At 45.2% G+C, this 20,337-nt stretch overlaps 1 protein-coding gene across 7 annotated transcripts in view; it reads right to left on the bottom strand.

The window, feature by feature from the left end:
• The window catches only part of nhsl1a (NHS-like 1a), a 43,165-nt gene that overhangs the window by 3,270 nt on the left and 19,558 nt on the right, over window positions 1-20,337 (bottom strand). For 4 of the 7 annotated variants that reach the window (XM_076977711.1, XM_076977714.1, XM_076977717.1 and 1 more), the window contains exons 2-6: window positions 9,210-9,362; window positions 6,281-6,405; window positions 4,927-5,113; window positions 4,137-4,268; window positions 684-3,860 (exon numbers count right to left, since the gene is read on the bottom strand). In XM_076977711.1, coding sequence (XP_076833826.1) covers window positions 684-3,860; window positions 4,137-4,268; window positions 4,927-5,113; window positions 6,281-6,405; window positions 9,210-9,362 — 3,774 coding nt within the window. Of the gene's footprint in view, window positions 1-683; window positions 3,861-4,136; window positions 4,269-4,926; window positions 5,114-6,280; window positions 6,406-9,209; window positions 9,363-10,767; window positions 11,174-15,968; window positions 16,227-20,337 lie in introns of those variants that run through there. The other 3 variants (XM_076977716.1, XM_076977713.1, XM_076977712.1) reach the window with 3 other exon arrangements.

The raw sequence follows: 20,337 nt of genomic DNA, 5'->3' as shown, positions 1-20,337 counted from the left end.
TGAATATTACACTTTAAGCTGTATCCATTAACCTCTGCTGTTCCTCCCACATCCATCCTTCCCACTCACAGAGGCAGAAAGTGTTAGTGATGACATGTAAGATCAAACGAATTATGAGGGAAATGATCATTCCTGCAGCAAGACGCCACACAGAAAGCCAACAGAAACTGTGGGGGAGGTAGTGCAGAGGGATCCTCATTGTCATCACTCACTGCAGGGAGATGGGGGTGGAGGATACGCAAAATCACGTTATTTACTATCTACATCCGATCTGGACGGAGCCATGGCACGAGGGGCTTGCAAACAAACAGTTCGTCACCCCGTAAGTCATTGTAGCAAGTGGAAGAAAAATATATCATTTACGATTATTTGTGGAACCACAAAAGGGGCCATTTAGAAGATTGTGGTGTGTTTAAGCTTTAGAACTGTGAAATAGACTCGCTATTTTTAAACTTCTGCTTGAGCAGCAGCTTTCAGAGTAGTGTTGCTTGGACTGTGCTTTCTCTTCACAGCACAAAATACCTGGGCAGAAGTAATGAGGAAAAATAAAATGTCACTCTTCCTGTGCTGAGAACATACATTTGTTCCTCCTCTATGATGTTATTAAGAGGCACTGCTGTGGATACACTTGTGCTGGCTTCTCATGTTGGATATGTTCAAACACACAGAATATTGATACTCACCATTTTCCTCATCTTTGAAGATGATTGACCCTGAGGTGCTGCTTGAACCATCATCTGAAATGCCTTTGTCGTCACTTAGCCCAAGGTCGTTATCACTCAATCCAAAGTCATGCTCGTTGAGACACAGGCCAGTGAGCTGAGGATCACTCACGCTGTCTGAAGAAAACTCACTGCTAAGAGACAGGCTGCTGGGGCACACTGGGGTAGAATTTCCAGAATCACTCTCACTCTCTACCCGTAACGGAATCTCCTCCATGTTAATGTAATCTGGGAGAGGAGGACTATTTAATGGCTCTGGTTCTGAAGACACCATTGGGCCAGTAACCTCAAGAGGCTCAAAGCCATTTGAGAGAGAATGATGCAGGATGGGTGGTATAATCAGTGACAGCTGAGACCTCTTGGGTGATATTGGAGGCTTCTGCTTCTGGGGGATGGTTTGAAGTACAACGGGGGAAGCTGTGGTTTGTAGAGGACTGCAGAAAGCAGGAGGTGTACTTGAAGGTTCCAAATCAATGGAAAGCTCTAGAATATCCTCATTAGACTGGGTATTGGTAACCTGTTCACCTGAAGCAGAGGGTTGGTGACGGGGCAGCAAACTAGGTGTTTCTAACAACTCCCCCACGGGTAATGGTGATGTCTCTTCTACTGGACTGGCAAAATCAAGAGTGATGATGTTTTCTGGGATCTCAGCAGGTTTGTCTAAATTCCTTCTGGATTCCTGCCTTTGGTGCTGATCCACACGAGCGCACACAGTTGTAATAATATCTGAGAACGTACTTTCCAACTTTGTGAGTTTTATTGGTCGGAGCCGTACCATCTGAAGAGCTTGGGCTGTGATTTGTGGTCTCTGAGGTTTGTCCGATTCCACACTTTCCACAGATAGTAGAGGATTTGCTATTTTTACAGGGGCTACTGCTTGAAGATTTGTCCCAACTAAGAGTGGCAAGAGAGGTGGAGCACGGACACATGGCACTGGAAGAGGAAATGAAGGAGGTGGTGAGGGTGGTACAGGACTTGGTGAATTTCCATTGATCAACAGAGAATCTGAGACATCTGAAAGAGGAGAGGGCAGGCAGAGTGAATTGCTGGATGTTTTACATTTCTCTGGTGTTAGTGGTGAGAGTGGAGTAACAATTTGCTTAGTCCCTAGTGTGGACGATATAGCCAGGAGAGGTGGTGGTGGTGGGGTTAGGGGTGCTTTGGATGTTGTGTCTGAGTTGGACACAGGTGTAATTGAAATTGATTCAAATAAACCAGGCAAACTTGTAGGTAGGGGTGGAGGTGTGGGAAGGTTACTGACGGAATCTGAGGTGTTTGAGCACAGGGAATTAGAGGAAGAGGAAGACCGCAGGGAGGACTTCCTCTCAGGGACTTTTGGTTTGGGCCTCCCTGCTGGAGATTTGGCTCTCAGAAGAGATGTTACTGGTGTACCTCCAGTTGGTGTAATTGACTGGCTTGAATAACCACTCGATGGCGAAGCCACTTGTGGTACCTTGTCTGGTGATATAGCCATCTTTGACTTTACCCGGGTACTACTGGAATGACCTGATGGAAATCCATTATGGCCAGACTTGCTGGCGAAACCTCTTGCACTTTCTCCTGCATTGCCTGACCTCACAGTTGGGGAGACTGTGCCTTGCTCCGAACGTGAGCGCGGGAAATCCATGCAAAAGTCCCACGATTCTGCAAATTCTGAGCGCTGGCTGCCGCCATCACTATGTGTGGGTGTGACTGGACACACAGCAGCCGGCGCTGACATTCCACTGCTTGCCGTGCTGACCGTGCTCTGGCTCCTGGGACGCACCACCCACGGGTCTTCAAATCCACTGCAGGGCGCTGGGCCAGAGGATGCCGCGCCGTGGCCTTCCTGAGACTCCCAGTGGTTGCAGATCAGCGGCGTGTTAAGAGCCGTCTCGCCGTGTTGGGGATTTCGAGGTGGCTTGCGCTGCAAAGAGTCTGTCCTTTTAGGAGGGAGCGGGGGCTTTTTAGCCTTCCGCAGGGAAATGCTGCGTGTCAGAGATCGGTCGCTGTGTAGTCCGACACGGTCGCATTGACTGTGGTGCCGCCTACATTCATACAAGTCACTTTTCGAATTGCCTGACTTGTTGATGCAATCATGGCTATGGGACTTAAGACCCGAGTCTTGATGCATGGAAGTGTAGTACCCCTCTGTATCAACTGAAAACAGTGAGCTGGAGTCTGTCTTGCTGGGCGATCGCTCCAGGCTGTTGTAGAGATGACTGCCAGGCGAGGAACAGTCGGAGACATCTGGGCCCTTTACAGGAGATTCATATGTCCACTGGTCAGTGGTCAGGGTGCTGCAGCTCTGAGCGCTGATCTCTGACACACCGCTAGGACTGTTGCAGTTCCTTCCATCGAGGGTGCTGCACTGGGACTCGGTCTCTGTGTGGGTGGCGGTCTGGAGGGAGGCCGGGGACTGGCAGCGAGAGGAGTCGACGGATAAAGAGGTACCAGAGGTGCTGAATGAGGGGTCCGAGAGACAAGAAGATACAGGCTGGGACAAGGTCTCTTCTGTACCAAAGTCTTGTGCTAAGTGGATAGAGATAAAGTCACTGGGGTTCTGCAGATCGTCACTGAGACTGAGTGAGGTCTGACTGCTGTTGTGATGGCCAACCATGTAGCTTTGTGTTTCATTGTGCTGTGCATTGTGAAAGCCTTGGAAATCAGGAGATTTGGGGTTAAGCGATGTGTTTTTTTTGGAACGGGAGAACATGTGCTGTGTTGCTGGGCTGACATGCTGTATGTTAAACAGGTAAGGCAACGAACTTGTGGAGCCATTGGTCTTGTGGGGGGAACTGCTGTACTTGGGCTGCTGAGGAGAGAGTGAAGCACCTCGCCGAGGCAGACTGTGAAAGCCCTGCTCACTCCCATTACCCTGAGGAGCGTGAAGAGCACCGGTGCCGTCACCCATGTTGGAGACACTGCTGGAGGTGGAGGGGGAGACGCTGGCCATCTGAGCAGCGATGCCATGACCTCGCTGGGCACGAATCCTGCGCATCGAGGGCTGCACGATCCGCACCTCGTCTGTCTGACAGCCAGAGTCACGGGTGTCCGAGAGCTTCAGGGTGGAGTTAGCACTCCCCGCATGGCCAAGGGTGGAGTACTGTCCCGGCATGTACATGGACTGAATTCTGAGCTCAGTTTGTCCTTTAGTGGCTGCAAAAAAGTTAGATGTATTTTAACGCAAAGTTATTTAACTGAAATAAATGACATACAACATAGTACAACATAGACAAAGACCAACACTACATTAGTGAGTGAAATTATGAATATCATATTAAGACAATAACAAATTAATAATTTTTAATAATTACTCAAGAAATTTCATATTAACAGGAATTAGATCTGTGCTACAGTTGAACCAGAGCCTACTGCAGAACCTACTGCATGTATAACAAAGAAGGGATTTAATACAGCACCACAGAGCCATACCTAATTCCCTTTGAATGTTGTCAGGAACCCCTGTAATTGTCTTCCTTCGTTTTACCTTCTTTGATCTCCGTATAAGTGTGTCAGTGTTAATTAAGGTACGGCGGAAACTTGCTTGCCGGTCAAAATTCTCACCTGTTATGAGATGGCAAGCAAAAATGGTCATGTACCTGAATGTACCTTCAGATTAGCAAAACGATACCTGATTCATTTCTACATTCCAAGCTTATAAAACTTTCTACAGACAAATCTGTTTTTGTAGTCAAAAGCTACAAACACCAAAGTTTTACCTACATTAACTGTCCTCGCTATTATAAAAACCTACAAGTTCATTTCATAATGACGCCGTTAGAGACTATAGACCATTTAATGGGAGGCACAATATGTTATCCATGCATGATATTCAATATATCATTTTCCACTGGTCAGTTTCTGACTACAAGATCACTACTGAGGGCCAATATGTGGAGGCGGACCATTCTTGACACAGCAGTTAAAGTGGCGAGATGTGGGCGATAAATGTGGTAAAGGTTTACCAGCCACTCCAGTACTGCAGAGATTTTTTTCCTGTCAGTAAAGTCCCCCCCCCCCCCCCCCCCCCATATTCAATCCACAATGGTTCTGAAGAGGGACTAAGAATTCCAAGAAAAAACTTTGTAAAGCAAGACATGGGTTACAGTCTCTAACTGGAAACCTACAGTTTGTTTCGAATTAAAAATCTCTAAATAAAAGCATGTAAAACACAAAAGCTCATTCCCCTAGCCATCTGCAGACGGCCGCGGCTGTACGGTACCTGTGATGTTGATGGGCACTACGTTGCTGGCCACAGCCTGGGCGTGCTGCCTCACCCGCTCCTCTGGGGTGGGTAAGGGCAGACTCTTGCTCCAGACTCGCTCTGTGTTTGCCTCCCAGGCGGCGTTCAGCAGAGGGGTCTGTGGAGTCGTGGCGTACAACAGCGCGTCGTCCGCAGACTCTGAGGACTGGACACAACACAAGCAGTCAGACGCGAGGAGGAGGAAGCCCAAATGACGACGCCTGAGCCCCTGAACGGCCGAGGGAATGGAATCGTACTTGGTCATTCCCCAGCTGATACTGAGAGGAATTAACTCCGAACTCTTCTTGAATGACTTGAGGAGCTACTCTGCAACTGCAATATTTTCTGAGAGCAAAATGTACCACCAAAGGTCTGTAAATTATGCATGTTAATTTGAGCTCTGTGTTACAGGGTTTGTTTACAGTACTTCTTTTACTATAACAACAGAAACCAAACATACACGTCACATGAACGCGTTCAAGTAATTAAAAGGACATATAAATGCAATATAACCGATAACTGTTTCCGGCAAATGCTGCAATTAAAATCTACAGTATTTTTTCTAGTTTAAAGAGGGAAAGCGCAAGAACTTTGAGGTTCCTTCATGAAGTAGCTAGAATGGATTGTAGGGATGAGGCCATCTCTCATAGAGGAGCACAACGTTACCACAGCCTACCACAGTATTAGAAGAACCAGCTCTACTGTTTTCTACAAGGTTTTGAATGACAGCAGAGAGAGAAAGACTCTAACAAATGGTCCAGTACTCTAGACCACTTGTTGAGAGAAAAACAAGAATTATGATAGATATAAACCAATATGGATGGATATAAACAAGTATGTCTTAGTTTTTGGAAAGTAGCCATCAAAACATTTAGTTTGCAAATATGTCAAGTGCTCTAGTAATATCCACTAGAGGGCAGTGCAAAACAATACACTGAGGATTCAAGTTTTAAAGAAAGGTAGAAGGACACAATCTATTCCAAGAAATGCAAATTACTGCAGTTCTTGTATATATAAACAGACTGAATGCCAAAGGTGTTGGGTACAGTCTGGAGAATTACAAACTAGAAAAGTATCAAAACAGGGTCTGAATAAATTATGAGTTTAATGTCTAACATTGCTCATGCATTAATCCATTACTGAATTCCATTAACAGTATAAAACAGATTTAAAGCAAATATTGAGTTTAGGTCCACTGTATGAATACATGTGCGGTTCTTTGTGTTGTAATGTTATGGCTGGAGTTCACCTCTGGACATTCACAAAAGCTATTGGCTTGGACAAAAATGTTGCCATATATGGAAGAGCGTGCGGCAGCAAGTTGCAAGTTTACCTTCTTCTTCTTCTGTGTCTCATCTTGGTCCAGGGGGCCATTGGAGGGGACGGGCGAAGAGAACGTCGGACCTTGAGAGTAGTACTGGGAGCTACGGAACCCGTCTTTCCTCAGCTTGTCACATTCTGAGGGATGGCAAACACACCCGCCCAAAGCATAAAGAGTTTGTCAGATTTATGATGGTGGGGATTCAAGCACCGCAGAAGTTCACTGCACTGATACTACAGGAGTCGCCTTGCAGAACTTGTCTTGAGTCTGACCTTCAATGAAAACATTTTACGCAGTATCATGGAAACATGACAGCTCTTCAAAGATGCAACCTTTGAACAACCCTATCCCATTATCAAAAAATGAAACAAAAGAAACTGTTACAAACATAAAGAGATCTCGGTTTGACCTGAATATGTCATATATGAATGTTGGGTTATGAAAAGTTGACGCATCTGGGGGGAGGGGGGTGGTGTTCGCTTCCACCTACCACACTGATTTATTTCAACCCATATTCTACACATTTTTTGCAATGAAACCCAACCTCTTCCCCACTCCACCCCCACTGTTCTCATCTTTTTTGCAGAGGCTGAGGTAATTACCTCATCCTACAGGTTAATAATCTTTCATTACGAGCAGTTTGAAAGAACCAATTCAGTTACTACCTAACGCAATCTCTGCCATGTAGGGCACTGCGGAGAAGCACCAGTGTTTCTTTTGAGGTCCACCGACTATATAAAGTGTCTCTGCTTCACCCGACCCAGTAAAGCAAAATAACCACCTACGCCATCGACGTGCGTGGGACTGGGAATAGTGATTTTTGATAAGCAAATACTGCAATGGACTGATTTTAAATGGCATTTCGGTGGCAGCCAAAGGCAGAGTTCTCCAGACTTGCTGTCTCAGCAAGCCTGAAGGTGACAGATAAAGGAAGCTGTAGCCACATGGCCTACATTCTGAACACACAGCGCCGTACATTCCAGACACGCTCCCTACGGGACACAGCCAAATATTATGTTCAGGACCACAGAAATACAATACAGAAACAGGCAGTGGCCACTTATGGTAATAGGCCTCTGCTGAGGTAGGTCCTGCTGTGCCCCCTTATCTCACCAATAATTTTCATCCAGTAAATTAATGTGTGATACTCTAATTCTGATCACATCGCTTTTGCATGATGAATCACTTGCAGATCTTGTGTTAGGTCTGAACACAGTTCTGCAAGGCCATCAGGAATGGGCTAGCTCTGACATCTTCAAAGAATATATACAGCGTTGATACACATGTGACATTTTGCAGACCAACACATCTCAAGTGGCTGTGCTGTCTCCAGCAGTTCACACTGAAGTTGTTCACCTTCTAATTACCACACAACGCCTCCTTCTATTAACGGTTCAAGTGTTTGTCATATTTAGACAATAACAAAACATGGCAAATGTGAATCCAACCTTTCAATCTGCTAGAGACGGGTTTAGAGTAGATGACAGCTCTCCTGTTAATCCCAAAGCAGAACGGCCTTAATGAGATGTCTCTTTAGGACCCTGCCATATCCCATACACTCATGGGGAGTGCACAACACACACACTCACGGGGAGTGCACAACACACACACCCATGGTCGCTCTCATAAAAAGTTGAGGTTATTACTGCAAGCAGTCAAACATCTAAAGTCTTTTTCCTTCCCTCAGTGCCCTTTGTTTTGCACTCTGATGGATCTTCTCAACACAGCAAATGGTCCCCTCTATCAGGCCACATATGCTTTTACATAACAAATAGCTAACTATTTGATCCAAGGTCCCTTTCTTATAACAATATTTTAGCTTAAATGAAAAGGTTCCGTCTGACAACACTGGGCTGTCTGTCAAGGAGAGGCACACAGACCCGGCCCACAAATCCATATATGGTTCGTTTTTTTAATCAATGAGCACAATCACCTGTCACACAGGAAATGTATCATTACATCTGACACTTTAAAGATAAAAGAGCCTCTGTGGTTCTTGGCCTTGCACAACTTGAATTGAATATTCAATAAGCAATAGATAACGGATAATATATTGTAGGAAAACTGCATGTATAAAGGTCCTGCTCCAAGCATTTAATTCACATTCATTACACCATAGCAAAAACTTTCAACACCATTGCTAAGTACAAGGTGATATTTCAGGGGTTTGCAACAAAGATGCCAGATTTAGCAGAAAAAAAGAAGGACCACCTGCTCCATCTGCTGGGTCACACACACACACACACACACACACACACACACACACACACACACACACACACACACACACACACACACGCACACACACCTTTTACCTGTTATTCAGGCAAAACAGATTTGAGAAAAAACATGAAGCTAAGAGTATCTGGTGTACAATGCAGCAGCACGACCTCTGAGCTGAGTGGCCTTAGAACAAAGAAAGGTCAAACAACAAATAGAGTCTCCCACTGGGTGAGGTCCAGGCTATAGTGCAGACTTGTAGACATTAGACTCTTAGACTCTTAGGGGATTGTTTGTTGTTATTGCTATTGCTGGGTAAGTGGTTTCTCATTATTTCAATTTTGAAGAGATGATTAAATTTGGACAGTTGTATCACCTGTCGATTAACTAATTGCATGTTATAAGGGTCTATGTGCAACATAGCCTCCTAATGTACACTTGTATTACACAGAGATGCATTCATGGTAGGAATGATACTTAATGCCAAGCACTGACAAATGTGTTCTGCACAAATATAATGGGAGAAATTTTAAACTGAAAGAAATCTAGTGTTTGTTCCCAGAAGGAAAGAATCTAAATGTTATACTTCTTTTCCTCTTTCCACCTAATTTAGTCTCCTGTTCATCTGTGACATACTTTTTTGAAGTATTCTTTTCTAAAAATGTTCCCACAGTCCCACTCCCCTCCTCCTCCTCCATCTTCCTCCTGCTCTCCCGCTCACCTCGGAGGACGGTTTTCAGGTTGACTTTGGCCTGGTGGTGCAGGTCCTCCACGCAGGGTGGCCTGCTGCCCGGCAGGAAGATGTTCTGTTGCTGACGCCAGGGAGCTGTGTAGTGGACCGACCACTTGCTCTCCTCATCCAGGCTGGACACAGCTGCCGGCGACAGAGAGAGAGAAGAGGAGACATGCTCAGGTCACTGTGGGTCAAGGGTGAAGATTATAGAGTGATTGCGAGGCCGCCCTAAACTGGACAGCGATTAGGCAGCTGAATCCATGTTAGTTCCAACCGCTTCTGACTTGATGCTTCTTCTTTATAAATTTTTTTTTTGTCTTTTTTTTGTGAGTGTTGTATTGAAACATTTTAAAACACTATGTAAAACGAACCTCTAAATTATCTGCATCCAGCACAAATTCATTTTGCCTGTGCCTCAGCAAAATTGTGAATCAAGCCCCATTGCTGCTGTTTCTGCTGTGATATGGGGAGTGGGACTGGGCTAACTGCAGAGGCACGTGAGGGGAGGGGGGGTAGCAACCAGGTAAAATGCGTCTCCAAGGATGTGTCGCTCCACAGCCCTGAAAACGCAGCCAGAGCTCTTTGGGTGGCACCGTTGCTGAACACGATTGACATACATGCACAGAGCCCCGCAGCAGGATTAACGGAGCCAATCACATCACCATCTGTAAGGGCACGCCGATTATTGATCCGTAGTATCACGGGGAGTGAGAGGTCAGGCTTCTGGAATATCAATATCAGTGTCAAATATCAATTGTAGTTCAAAGAGCTAAGGGCTACGAAGCATTTCGTGTGATAATATAATACTATAATATATACTATATACGTTTTATAGATTTTTGGACAAATATGATATTCTTGTCTTTGTAGTCGTTGTGGTGCCCTTTCCACTCCATTTACAAAGCCATGAACATTGATTTTCAAGTTTCCAACAGTCAAGCATTCGTTCAGCTATGAACTGGTTCAAGGTGACACAACACCTGGACTCAGTGCTCATTCCTTTGTCAAGATTACTCAGCTACAACAAAATCACATGACCTCTCATTCATGCATCATCCTTCATCCTTCCTAACACAGACCCTAAAAGAAGTCAGTAGAAGTCACTGCAGAGAAAATCTTAGCAGCTCATGTTCACAAAATAACTGATGACCAAACAGAAACTGCTGTCAGAGAGGCTCACTGCACAACTCTAATTAAAATGCATCGGTATCAGCAGAGACTGGAGTGAGCTCAACGAGAACTTAACGCTCAAACACACGATCCGCAAAAGAGAAACCGAATGAGAAAACGCGTTTAAGAATCGCATCTGCCATACGTCCCACTAACAGAATAACCACCGGCATCCCGAGTAGCGGCTTCGAGCTCCACTCTGCCTGCCTCCATTCTCCATCCAGTAAACTATGTCCCAGCTGGAACCCTCGGAGACCGCCGCGACCATAAGGCGAACATGCCACTTGCCAGGCCCGGTCCAGCCGGGTGCCTACCTGACCTTGAGCCGACGCAGCGGGGGGGTGGACGTGGTGGCGGAGGAGGGAGAGGAGCTTACCCTTCTTCTTGAAGTACTTAATGACCGATTTGAGAGTCACACTGATGAACACCATGGTAGCGGCTCCGAGCCAGGACCGGGGTGCTGGTCTCCTCTGGGAAGATGCGCTTATGATTGTCTTAGTCCAGCATTAGTGTGTGTGTGTGTGTGTGTGTGTGTGTGGGGGGAAGAGAGGAGAGAGCGAGTGTGATGAGGCAGAGCGGCACGCCGTCACTGCCCACACTACACACACTCTTCTCATTTTACGCTGACTGGCAGAGCTACATTTATCTGCCCCTCCCCTCTCTCTCTCTCTCTCTCTCTCTCTCTCACACACACACACACACACACACACACACACACACACACACACACACACACACACACACACACACACACACACACACACACTCCCCACTTCCCAAGGATGTACACCTGCCTCTTTCACACACTCCCTCCCTCCATACTTGCTTTATGCGCCTCCTTCTGCGTGTGTCTGCAGAGCGGTGCTGAGGCTGGAGTGTGCGGGAGGCAGCGTTCCCTCGCTCTTCTCCTCCACGCCACCGCACCGGCGACGTACGGCACGGGAGGGCTCCTGCACACCAGCACGCCACTGATTACCTACACTGGTGCAAACCCCCCTCTCCATCTTCTCTTACACCTCTTTCTGTGCCCTAGAAAGTTAGAATGAGCAAGAATGAAACAAAAAAAAAAAAGAGCTGGTGACAGATTTAAATGAGGGAATCTCCCCCACCCTACGGATGTATAGCACTGAACTACTGCAGCGCCTTGTCACCGTAGTAACAAGAAACAATGCTTTCTCTCCTTCTCTTACTGGGGGTCACCCCACCATTTGTAAATGAGGCATGAAGGAAGCACTCAGTGCATTCATACACGAGGCTGTAGACTACTTAGGTAACCTAGTCCAGTGCACAGCATGTCCGTTCTCCATACACAGTCTTGCTTGATCCTAAGGAATTAAGCTAACTGCAGACCTTTTCTTTAAGACCCAGTGTCAAGCTGTCTGGATGGGCCATACATCTTTCTGGCAGTGTTAATAACATTAATTAGAGTGGATTTTAACTGCAGTCCATTTGGTCTATACGTCGTACATCCAAACATCACAAAAACATTCAGATCAGGGTCATTTTTGACTAGTACAGATCCATACTTCTACTGTGGGAAGACTGTCAAGGTCATATCATCCTATTAATGAAGCTAATTACTTCTTACATAATTTGCACTTTAATAAAGGTTATGAATTTATAATAGATTAGAAAATGCTGACAAGCTATTTTAATTACACCTACAGTGATCTGAGCAGCATCCCTAACTAGCTATAGCAACCTCATCTGAGTTGTAGAAATTCCAAACAAAGAAGTTGTAGGATTTCTTAATAAAGTCATAACAAAAGGTACGACCACTAAATCGTTCCACAGTTAGTCTGAGCAAATTCCAGGCAGTGGTATTGTGGTAACCCAGACAATTCAGCTGCCTTAAGGCCTGTGTTTCTGCTTAGCTGATTCTTTTGTGTTGTCTGCTGTGGTGACCAGAAGCAGACTGTCCTGCTGGGCCTCCTCTCCATCTCAGACAGCACTTTCAATAGAGGAGGCCCATTACTACTCAGACCTCCACCCCCGAGGAACCACCAGAACAAGGAGGAGGTGAGGAATGCTGCCTTCATTAGGCATCACAACACCTGATGACTGATCTGGTATGATGTTTTCTTCTTGTCTACTAAGACTCGGCACGTCGGTTGCAAAAGTGAACTGCTCTATGAACAGCTCCCCATCTTGATGGGCCCGACGACTTACATACTGGAGTAACTCCGTTCCGATGGGTTGAAAGACTTGGGAAATTCTTAGTGTGAGAAGGTGGTGTAGTGTCAAATGTGAAGGAATCCACTTAACCGACCTGAATTATTTTCAAAACCCACAGGAAAGGCCTAGCATAGCATCACAGCTGGGGCTTTCAATGCTGCATTAGCTTTGGCATGCTAACATTGAATAGCTGCTTAATGAGTCTGGGTTTTTTGGACCAGATCTGTTGTGCGGACTCAGTTTATGGGCTATTGCGGGTGACTCTGTAAATCTGCCAGATGGATGGAGAAAATGCCATGAAAAGAGTGAAGAAACAAAGAGAACCACAAAATAAGAACTTCAGTTTTTGGACTACAAGATGAACCAATTTCAACCAGTTCAACCAGCTGTCTCTATGCTAACCACAAAGTAGACCCACCCTCCTTCCATATGATGATAGAATGCTATTTCTTCATCAAGCAGCGGAAGAAACATTCCTTGGATAAGCCTGCAGTTTGTTAGAAGGTCCTGGTTCAGCTACTGAAAATACTAAACAATGGTTAATGGGCAAGTGAAGCAGGTTAAATGACACCACCTTACACTAATTTTAGATCAGATCCAAGCTCAAAAATCAACTCTGAATTAAAGAACCTGCTCTTGTGCAAAAAAGGCACAATCCCTGTTTGCATATGCAAATGTGGAAAAAAAACCAACATATGCAAATGAATCTTTGCACCACTTTCATATTCATATATGCTGTAACTGACACTGCTGAAGGGAAAGGTCAGCTCGACACCTTTAATCAAAAAGAGCCCTCACAGAGAAAAAGGCAGAATGTTGTCAGTGATTAGATATTAGAGTCCAAATACAGTGGGTCCTCTGATGGAGCACAGGCAGGGAGAGTCACATAAGGTGTGCCGTCATCTCAGCTCTTATCATTGGTGCTAGTGTGCACAGGCACCTGCACGCTGAAAGACCCCCAAAACAAACACAAAGACACAACCGCATCACCTACGCAGCCCGCCTCCGCGGACAGATCCACACATCGGCGACGTCTTAGTTAAGCGCCTCGTCCAGACAGGTCTTCCTCAGCAGCAGCGGGATGATTTACAGCCAGCGAATGCTTGTGACTGAGCTGACTCATATTTACGGCCGTGTGCACAACACAGCTCTCAACTACCTCTTAAACACAGAAAGCATTTATGGTGCATTAAAGAGGTCATATGTCAAAATGCGTTTCCCAGCCAACGCTGTAGGGAGCTCGAGTCCTCTTCACTGCTGCAGAAGCCCAAGTCTGACCCTTAAAATTCCACGACTGCATGTAGACCCCGTTACTATGGTAACCAAGTTTTAGCAAGTTAAAGGAAACTCAATGAAATCTGACATGGTGACAGCTCAACGAAGTCCTCCATCTTGCAGTGATTACACACAGATCTCTTCCACAAACTCTCGCCAAGGTACGAGGTCTTAGAACTTCTGAGAGACATGTAACGCCCATGCTCGGCCAAAGTCAAACTGCACTTTGTCCAAATGAGACAATAACAGTGATTTTATCGGGTGCAGGTCAGTATCTCAAGGACTGGCCATCTGGTGTTCAAAAAACGGATCACATTTTAAGTCTAATGCCAATGGGACCGACGCGTTACAAAATAACATATGAGTCTAAATATCGCCACTATATGTACGGTATGTGTGTGTGTGTATGTGTATCAGGGTAGACTATGAAAGCGATGGTGAAGAAAGCAGCTTGAATAACAGTCGAGGGGGCTGTGTAGTCATCTGAAGCGAACCTGAGTGGGCTGATGCAGAAAGGTCAGGATCACCTCACCCACCGCAGAGTCGCCGCAGCGCGGGGTCTGGAGAGCAGCTCGGCGTCTCCTGGTTGATAAAGCCCCTGGTTGATAAAGCGCTAGACGCAGCCTCCACCGCAGGCCCGCCCTGCTTGCGCAACACCAACACAGAACCAGGAGAGAGAGGTCGGCCCAAGAGCAGCAGGCTCGTGAAGCGAAGGACGCCTGCGTTGACGCGCTGGATAACAACCTGCTTTAGTTGATCCAGTTCTTTGGGGTTGCTAGTACTACAGTAGTAACAATTCTGTTGATATATTGTAATATGGCCATCAAAATATTGATAACATAGAACATGAATATGAGGGTGCTTAAATTATGACAAATACTAACTGCTTCCAATGAGCTTATGTGGGTTTTTGGCAAATAATCGCATGCCTATGACAAGCATAAATATTTTAGATCAAAATAACCCAGGCTGAAAAATACATTTAATCAAAATAATGCATTATAGCCTTTAATCATTCCACATTATGTTCATCACTGTTTGAAGCTGAATAATAGTAATATACTATATTATCTATATTTACTATATTATCTATATTTTATAGACCTATCTATGCCTTGTAACAATTCAAAGGTCATAATGAATAAAAATTATTACTGAAAATGAGTTTGTTTTTCGTTATTATCTTGTGGAGGCCGGCAGAGAGACATCACACCGGACAAACGAAATAAACAATGCAGGAGTCCATCCTTACTCTGCAGGCCGAGCCATATGGAGCTCATTGATCTATGAAGTGTCTGCCCCACCAACAGCTCGAAAAAGTGTGTCAGAAAACTGGGTCATTGCCAACAAAATGGGAAATCTGACTCCCGTGGTAAATCAGCAGGGAATAGAGGGGCCTTTTTGGAATCATGAAGCTATCTGTTACACTTGTTTATTGAGGGATCATCTGAGCTGGGGAGGGGTTTTGCATGGACTCTGCATGTATGTTATATACAAATGCGGATTTAAGCTAAGAAAACTGGCACCTACTGGAGGGGGGTGGTTTGAAGTGACATCAGCTGTCTGCCTTTCGAGGTGGATTTATTTTCAGTTTTTCCACAAGAAATAGTTAAGTATTAAAACTGCATTTTAAACACTTTTTTAAATGGAATCTTACATCACTTAATTGAACGAGGAAGTCTAAAGTAAGTTTCATTAAATGAGAAATGTAAGGATTTGAATGTGTTCCCCAGGTAACTGGCCCACTGACCAACATTTTTTATGTATGGTATTTCACAATTGAGAGATTAAGAAAAATGCTTCATATGTTGCAAGCAATCTGTTCAGTATGCAGACCCTCCGTGTACGTGATCCAGTTCTTATTCCTAGAGCTTGTGCACATTAGACAAGTACCCATTGGCCAGCTGGAACGTGACAACAGAAGAGAAAGAAAAGCAGCCAATCAACATGGGTCCCTTATTCCCCAAAGCCAATCCAAATCATTGTGCCTCACCACGTCCTCACAATCAAGCGCTCCGAATCAGAGTAATTAATCACCAATTGCCATGATATGTCACCACATTCTCTTTAACACTGGAAACATGAAATGGACACGTTTCTGTCAAGGAAAAGACGGAATGATCCTACCTGCATTTCCTTTCATATGTTTTGCTCTCGGCACAGAGAGTCTGAGAATGGGAGAGTGGATGCCAGACCTAACTCTTCAGATATGATGCTCACGTTGTGGAGCAGGGTTCTGCTGCAGGGTTGGGACTTTAGCAGTCGTTTGCTTCTGGGGTCTGTCCCCTGTCTGTCTGCTTCTGGAGTCTGTCCCCTGTCTGTCTGCTTCTGGAGTCTGTCCCCTTGTTCGTCCACACACTACTTATCTCTGAAACAGGCACTACTGTCACCACTCAGAAAAGGGGGGTAATGACATTCCTCACAGAGCCACTTGAAACTATAGATGAGTGACATCTGATACAGGCTGGTGACTATCTGGACTTCAACCTACATGAATCACAGGACTAAGGGTCCTCTAAACTGAAAATGAAAGCTTCTTTTTTGTGATACTGATGTGATAGTTTAATGGCGGGTGTAAATCAAAATTCCGTATCATGCCAAATTTAATGGAGGTGGCACCATCTGGTGGAAGAAGTTTACTTCAGAATAAGAAACTCAATAGCAAAAGAAAGCAATATTAAAACAAGTTTTGAATGTGAAAATGGTAGTCAATAAAAAATCGGTTCTAGTATTTACACAGGGCAAGTCACTTAAAGCCTGTTTGAAAGTAATTATGCTAATTAGGCAGCATTAGAAGTGGTTACAATCTGTATGGCCTGCAGGCAATCACGTATGTCGGGTGAACCCAGCCACATTTACACTAGACCTCCTCTAGAGCTGCATAACAATTGTTATGTTATACTACTACAGCTATGTATTGCAATTGCAATTTGCCCTGTTTGACAAACCTTTTGTGTATTTTTGGAAGATATTGGCTTGCATTATTCTGACCAAATTTATTAAACCTCTGTTGGTAAGTGAAAGTCGTGTTTCGTCACACACCCACAGTGCTGTTATGTGGAATGTCTGAAATTATTCGGGATGTTCACAACACAATAAAAAAGTCAGAAATGGCAATATTGTAACTAGTACTAAGAATAATACAGTATAGTGTAGAACCCTGTGGTATCCCTTCTTCAGCTGACTACCAAATACACAGGACTAGCAATAGTAAAGATATCACTACATCCATCAACTATACTATTCATTTAGGCCTCAATGGCTTATGTAAACCTGGACATTTTAGGCAGTTTTTTTAGAACTTTTAGAATTTTAGAACTTTTGTTCTGCAACAGGTGAATCCTTATACTGTATTTCAGGCTGCCGTGACCTCATGTGAGAGAAAGGTACGGCTCAATGATCAAGACAGAGGCGCTTTATGAGGTTTTTATCTTAGAGGTTATCTTACATCTTATAGGTTCATTTTCTAAATGTATAGCACATCTGTTTGCACAGTTTATGCACAGCTTATGCACAGCTTGTGCCATTCGTCACTGGTCGGTTTCTGACCACTGCTGACCTGTTTGGGGTGGTGGTGGACCACTCTTAACATAGTCAGACTGACATAGCAGTAAGTGGGTGCTGGGTGGTTGAGCTAGGGATAGAGAAAACATTTGCTACCCAACAAGGCAGCTGAAATTTTAGCTGAAATAATCTTCTTACTTAATATAGAGTGGATAAAATAATTCTGACGCCATGTGACCATTTTAAATGTACAAAGCCAAAAATATCTTAGGGCTGAATTAATGATTATTTTATATCTATTGTAGTTCTGTGTTATTTTGTGAAATTACTGTGACATTGAGTTTTGTTCACACAATCCAGTTGCATGAATGCATAAGTATACATTTATCTTTAACAGAGTGAATGATGGCTAAATGCCCATGAAAGGGAAAACCTTGAAAAACAAAAGCTTGACGAGGAGATAAAGAAGACACAGAGATGAAATTCGGAGAGGTACACAAGTTCAGCTAGGTTCCTTCTGAGCACATGATTTATTCAGTTGGCTTGACTAACAGCAAACTCACTTCAGTGTTTCATTTCAATAGCTCCTTGCAAGTCTCAAGAGCAGTCTTGCCTCTGCCTGCCTCATGCCATGTGAACAGCTCAGACACAAGTAACCAGCCTGGGCACCAAATTACACACCGTTATGATCATCCCCCTCAGTCAGCACACTCCATCCAAGGACCCAAAAAAAACAACAACATAAAAAACGGCCTTGGGCCCTATTCATACGGTTCTAACACCTGCTAATACCATCAGACTACTGAAATCACAGCCCGGAGAAAATAGGCAGTTGTCTCAGTTCACTTCGAGGACTTAGGCTGAGCTAGCCAAGTCACTGGAAGAGCTAACCTTTCCTGTCCAGTTGAGAGGATCCGAAGGCGCTGCTGGGTGGTTTGGGCTGGGGTTGAGGGTTTGCGTGTGCTGGACCTCCATCACAGCATGAGCACAGGCAGAGGGCTTTCTGCTGCTGGTGGATCTTGGTGGTGAGGAGTCTGGTATGGGGGTGGCTCTTGCTCTCCAGCTGGAGGTAGCTCATCCTGCAGTTGTGGAGAGGAATGAGCTTGTCTTTATCCTCAGAGTAAGTCCTGTTCCAGCTGAAGTCTCAACGGAGAGACAGTCTACATATGCAATCATCTTGAGCTTGACACTAGATCTTCCACCAGGACTTCGGCGTCTGCAGCTCCAGGGATTCTCTTTATGTCCCCAACCCTGACCTCCTCTTTTTCTCTGAGCAGACAGACCTGAGCTTCAGACTCAAAAGATGAAGATCCAGCTCAACAAATAATGTGGAACACAAGAGCCAGAGAGGACCATCTGACACATCATGGAGCGGCAAGGTTGGGATGTCCACTGAAAAAGTCATCTTCGAAAAAGCGAATAGCTCCAAAATTAGTCCAGGAATCTAGTTAAAACTTTTCATGGTCACAAACAGCGGAATGTGAAACTAACACTGGATTCCTTGACCAACTACATGTCAGTCTGGATCGATAGGATGTCCTACTCCGCATGCTTGCTTGCCTTGGCTGGATAATCTGTAAAATGGGATTATCCCATGGCATCCAAGTCCTGCTGAAGACAGACTTGTGCGCTGCAGATGGTCATCTCACAACAGGTGGTTACTGCTACTGGGAAGGCCTAACTTTACATCAGCTACTAGTATTGCTAGTATACTAATGAGGCTTCTGTCATCATATCATTGGAATCTGAGTTTGGAGCTAATTTCCTTAGTTGAACATACTTACAATTTAAATCAATGGGCTTTAAGAATGAAACAAATAAAGATCACAAACTAGGGGAGCTGCTGATGGCCAGATAATGAAGATCCTTGACTATGTACATCTGCATACACCAAAATAATGAGCATGTGCTCCACCTGCTGGTGACTACTAACAGATGCAGTTGAATGCAAGAGGATAAGCATAGGCTCACACACACACACACACACACACACACACACACACACACACACACACACACACACACACACACACACAAAACTGCTGAGACTGCCATGTCTGTGCTCCAAAGAGAGAGCACTCGTGCTACAGAACAATACCAACACAGTTTACTGCATCACCTCATCTGCATATGGTGGCAATGAAATCAATTAAATCAGCCATTTCATCACACTTGGCTCTGATTAACCTCCATGTGGAGGCCGGTCCAAACCCTCAAGCTCAGCTCTGCGAACATGCGCCATGTGGGAACAGAGCCAAACAGTGGTGTGCTTCACCCAGCACCAGGGTTTGACTCTTCTCTAACCCAGAAAGTGAGATGGGCGAAACCCTACCCTCTCCGCCACAGCCAAACTCGTACAACCACAGGGAACCGCTCCAGCCCACAGAGGACTTCATCACAACAGGCGTGGCATCCAGCTCGAAGAGGGCACGACCTGCCCTCGCCCGCCACGCAGGCCTGGCAGCGAACCTCACACTCCTCCTGCCCTCTTGGTTTGCTTCATGTAGTGACAAGCACGGTGTGCGAAGGCCCAGCCGGCGATGCGAACGGTTGTCACTGTGCACAGGAAGTTAGCCTGGAGGAGGACAGCTACTGGCAGGAGTCCCTTTTCCACCCCGCGTCCTTCTGCCTCCCTCCAGCCATCGGCAAAAGCCATCAGGCTCCGTCTCGTAGAGAAACTCGCAACGCCGCTGGGAGCAAAGCAGCTCAACAGCTTCCCTGCAAAGACCGCCGTTGTGTCGGTTGGTCGCTGGTCCGTTCGCCATCTGGAGCCACTTATCCAGACAAGTATTTCGGCCTTCTGGGCATTTACCGAGATTGGAGTCTGTGGAGCTTAGAGGCATTTCTCAGAAGCTGCACATATTGCTTTACAGTGACAAGAGATGCTGGACGATTGTCTCGTGAGACGAAATGTACCTGAGAAGCATGACTTTCCAAAATGATTCTAGTGTCAAATGAGCCTTAAAGACGTATTGCATGTGAGAAAGAAGAT

This window comes from Brachyhypopomus gauderio, chromosome 17 (assembly GCF_052324685.1).
Source record: "Brachyhypopomus gauderio isolate BG-103 chromosome 17, BGAUD_0.2, whole genome shotgun sequence".
NCBI classification, from domain to species: domain Eukaryota; kingdom Metazoa; phylum Chordata; class Actinopteri; order Gymnotiformes; family Hypopomidae; genus Brachyhypopomus; species Brachyhypopomus gauderio.
This window is presented reverse-complemented; position numbering and strand designations above follow the sequence as displayed.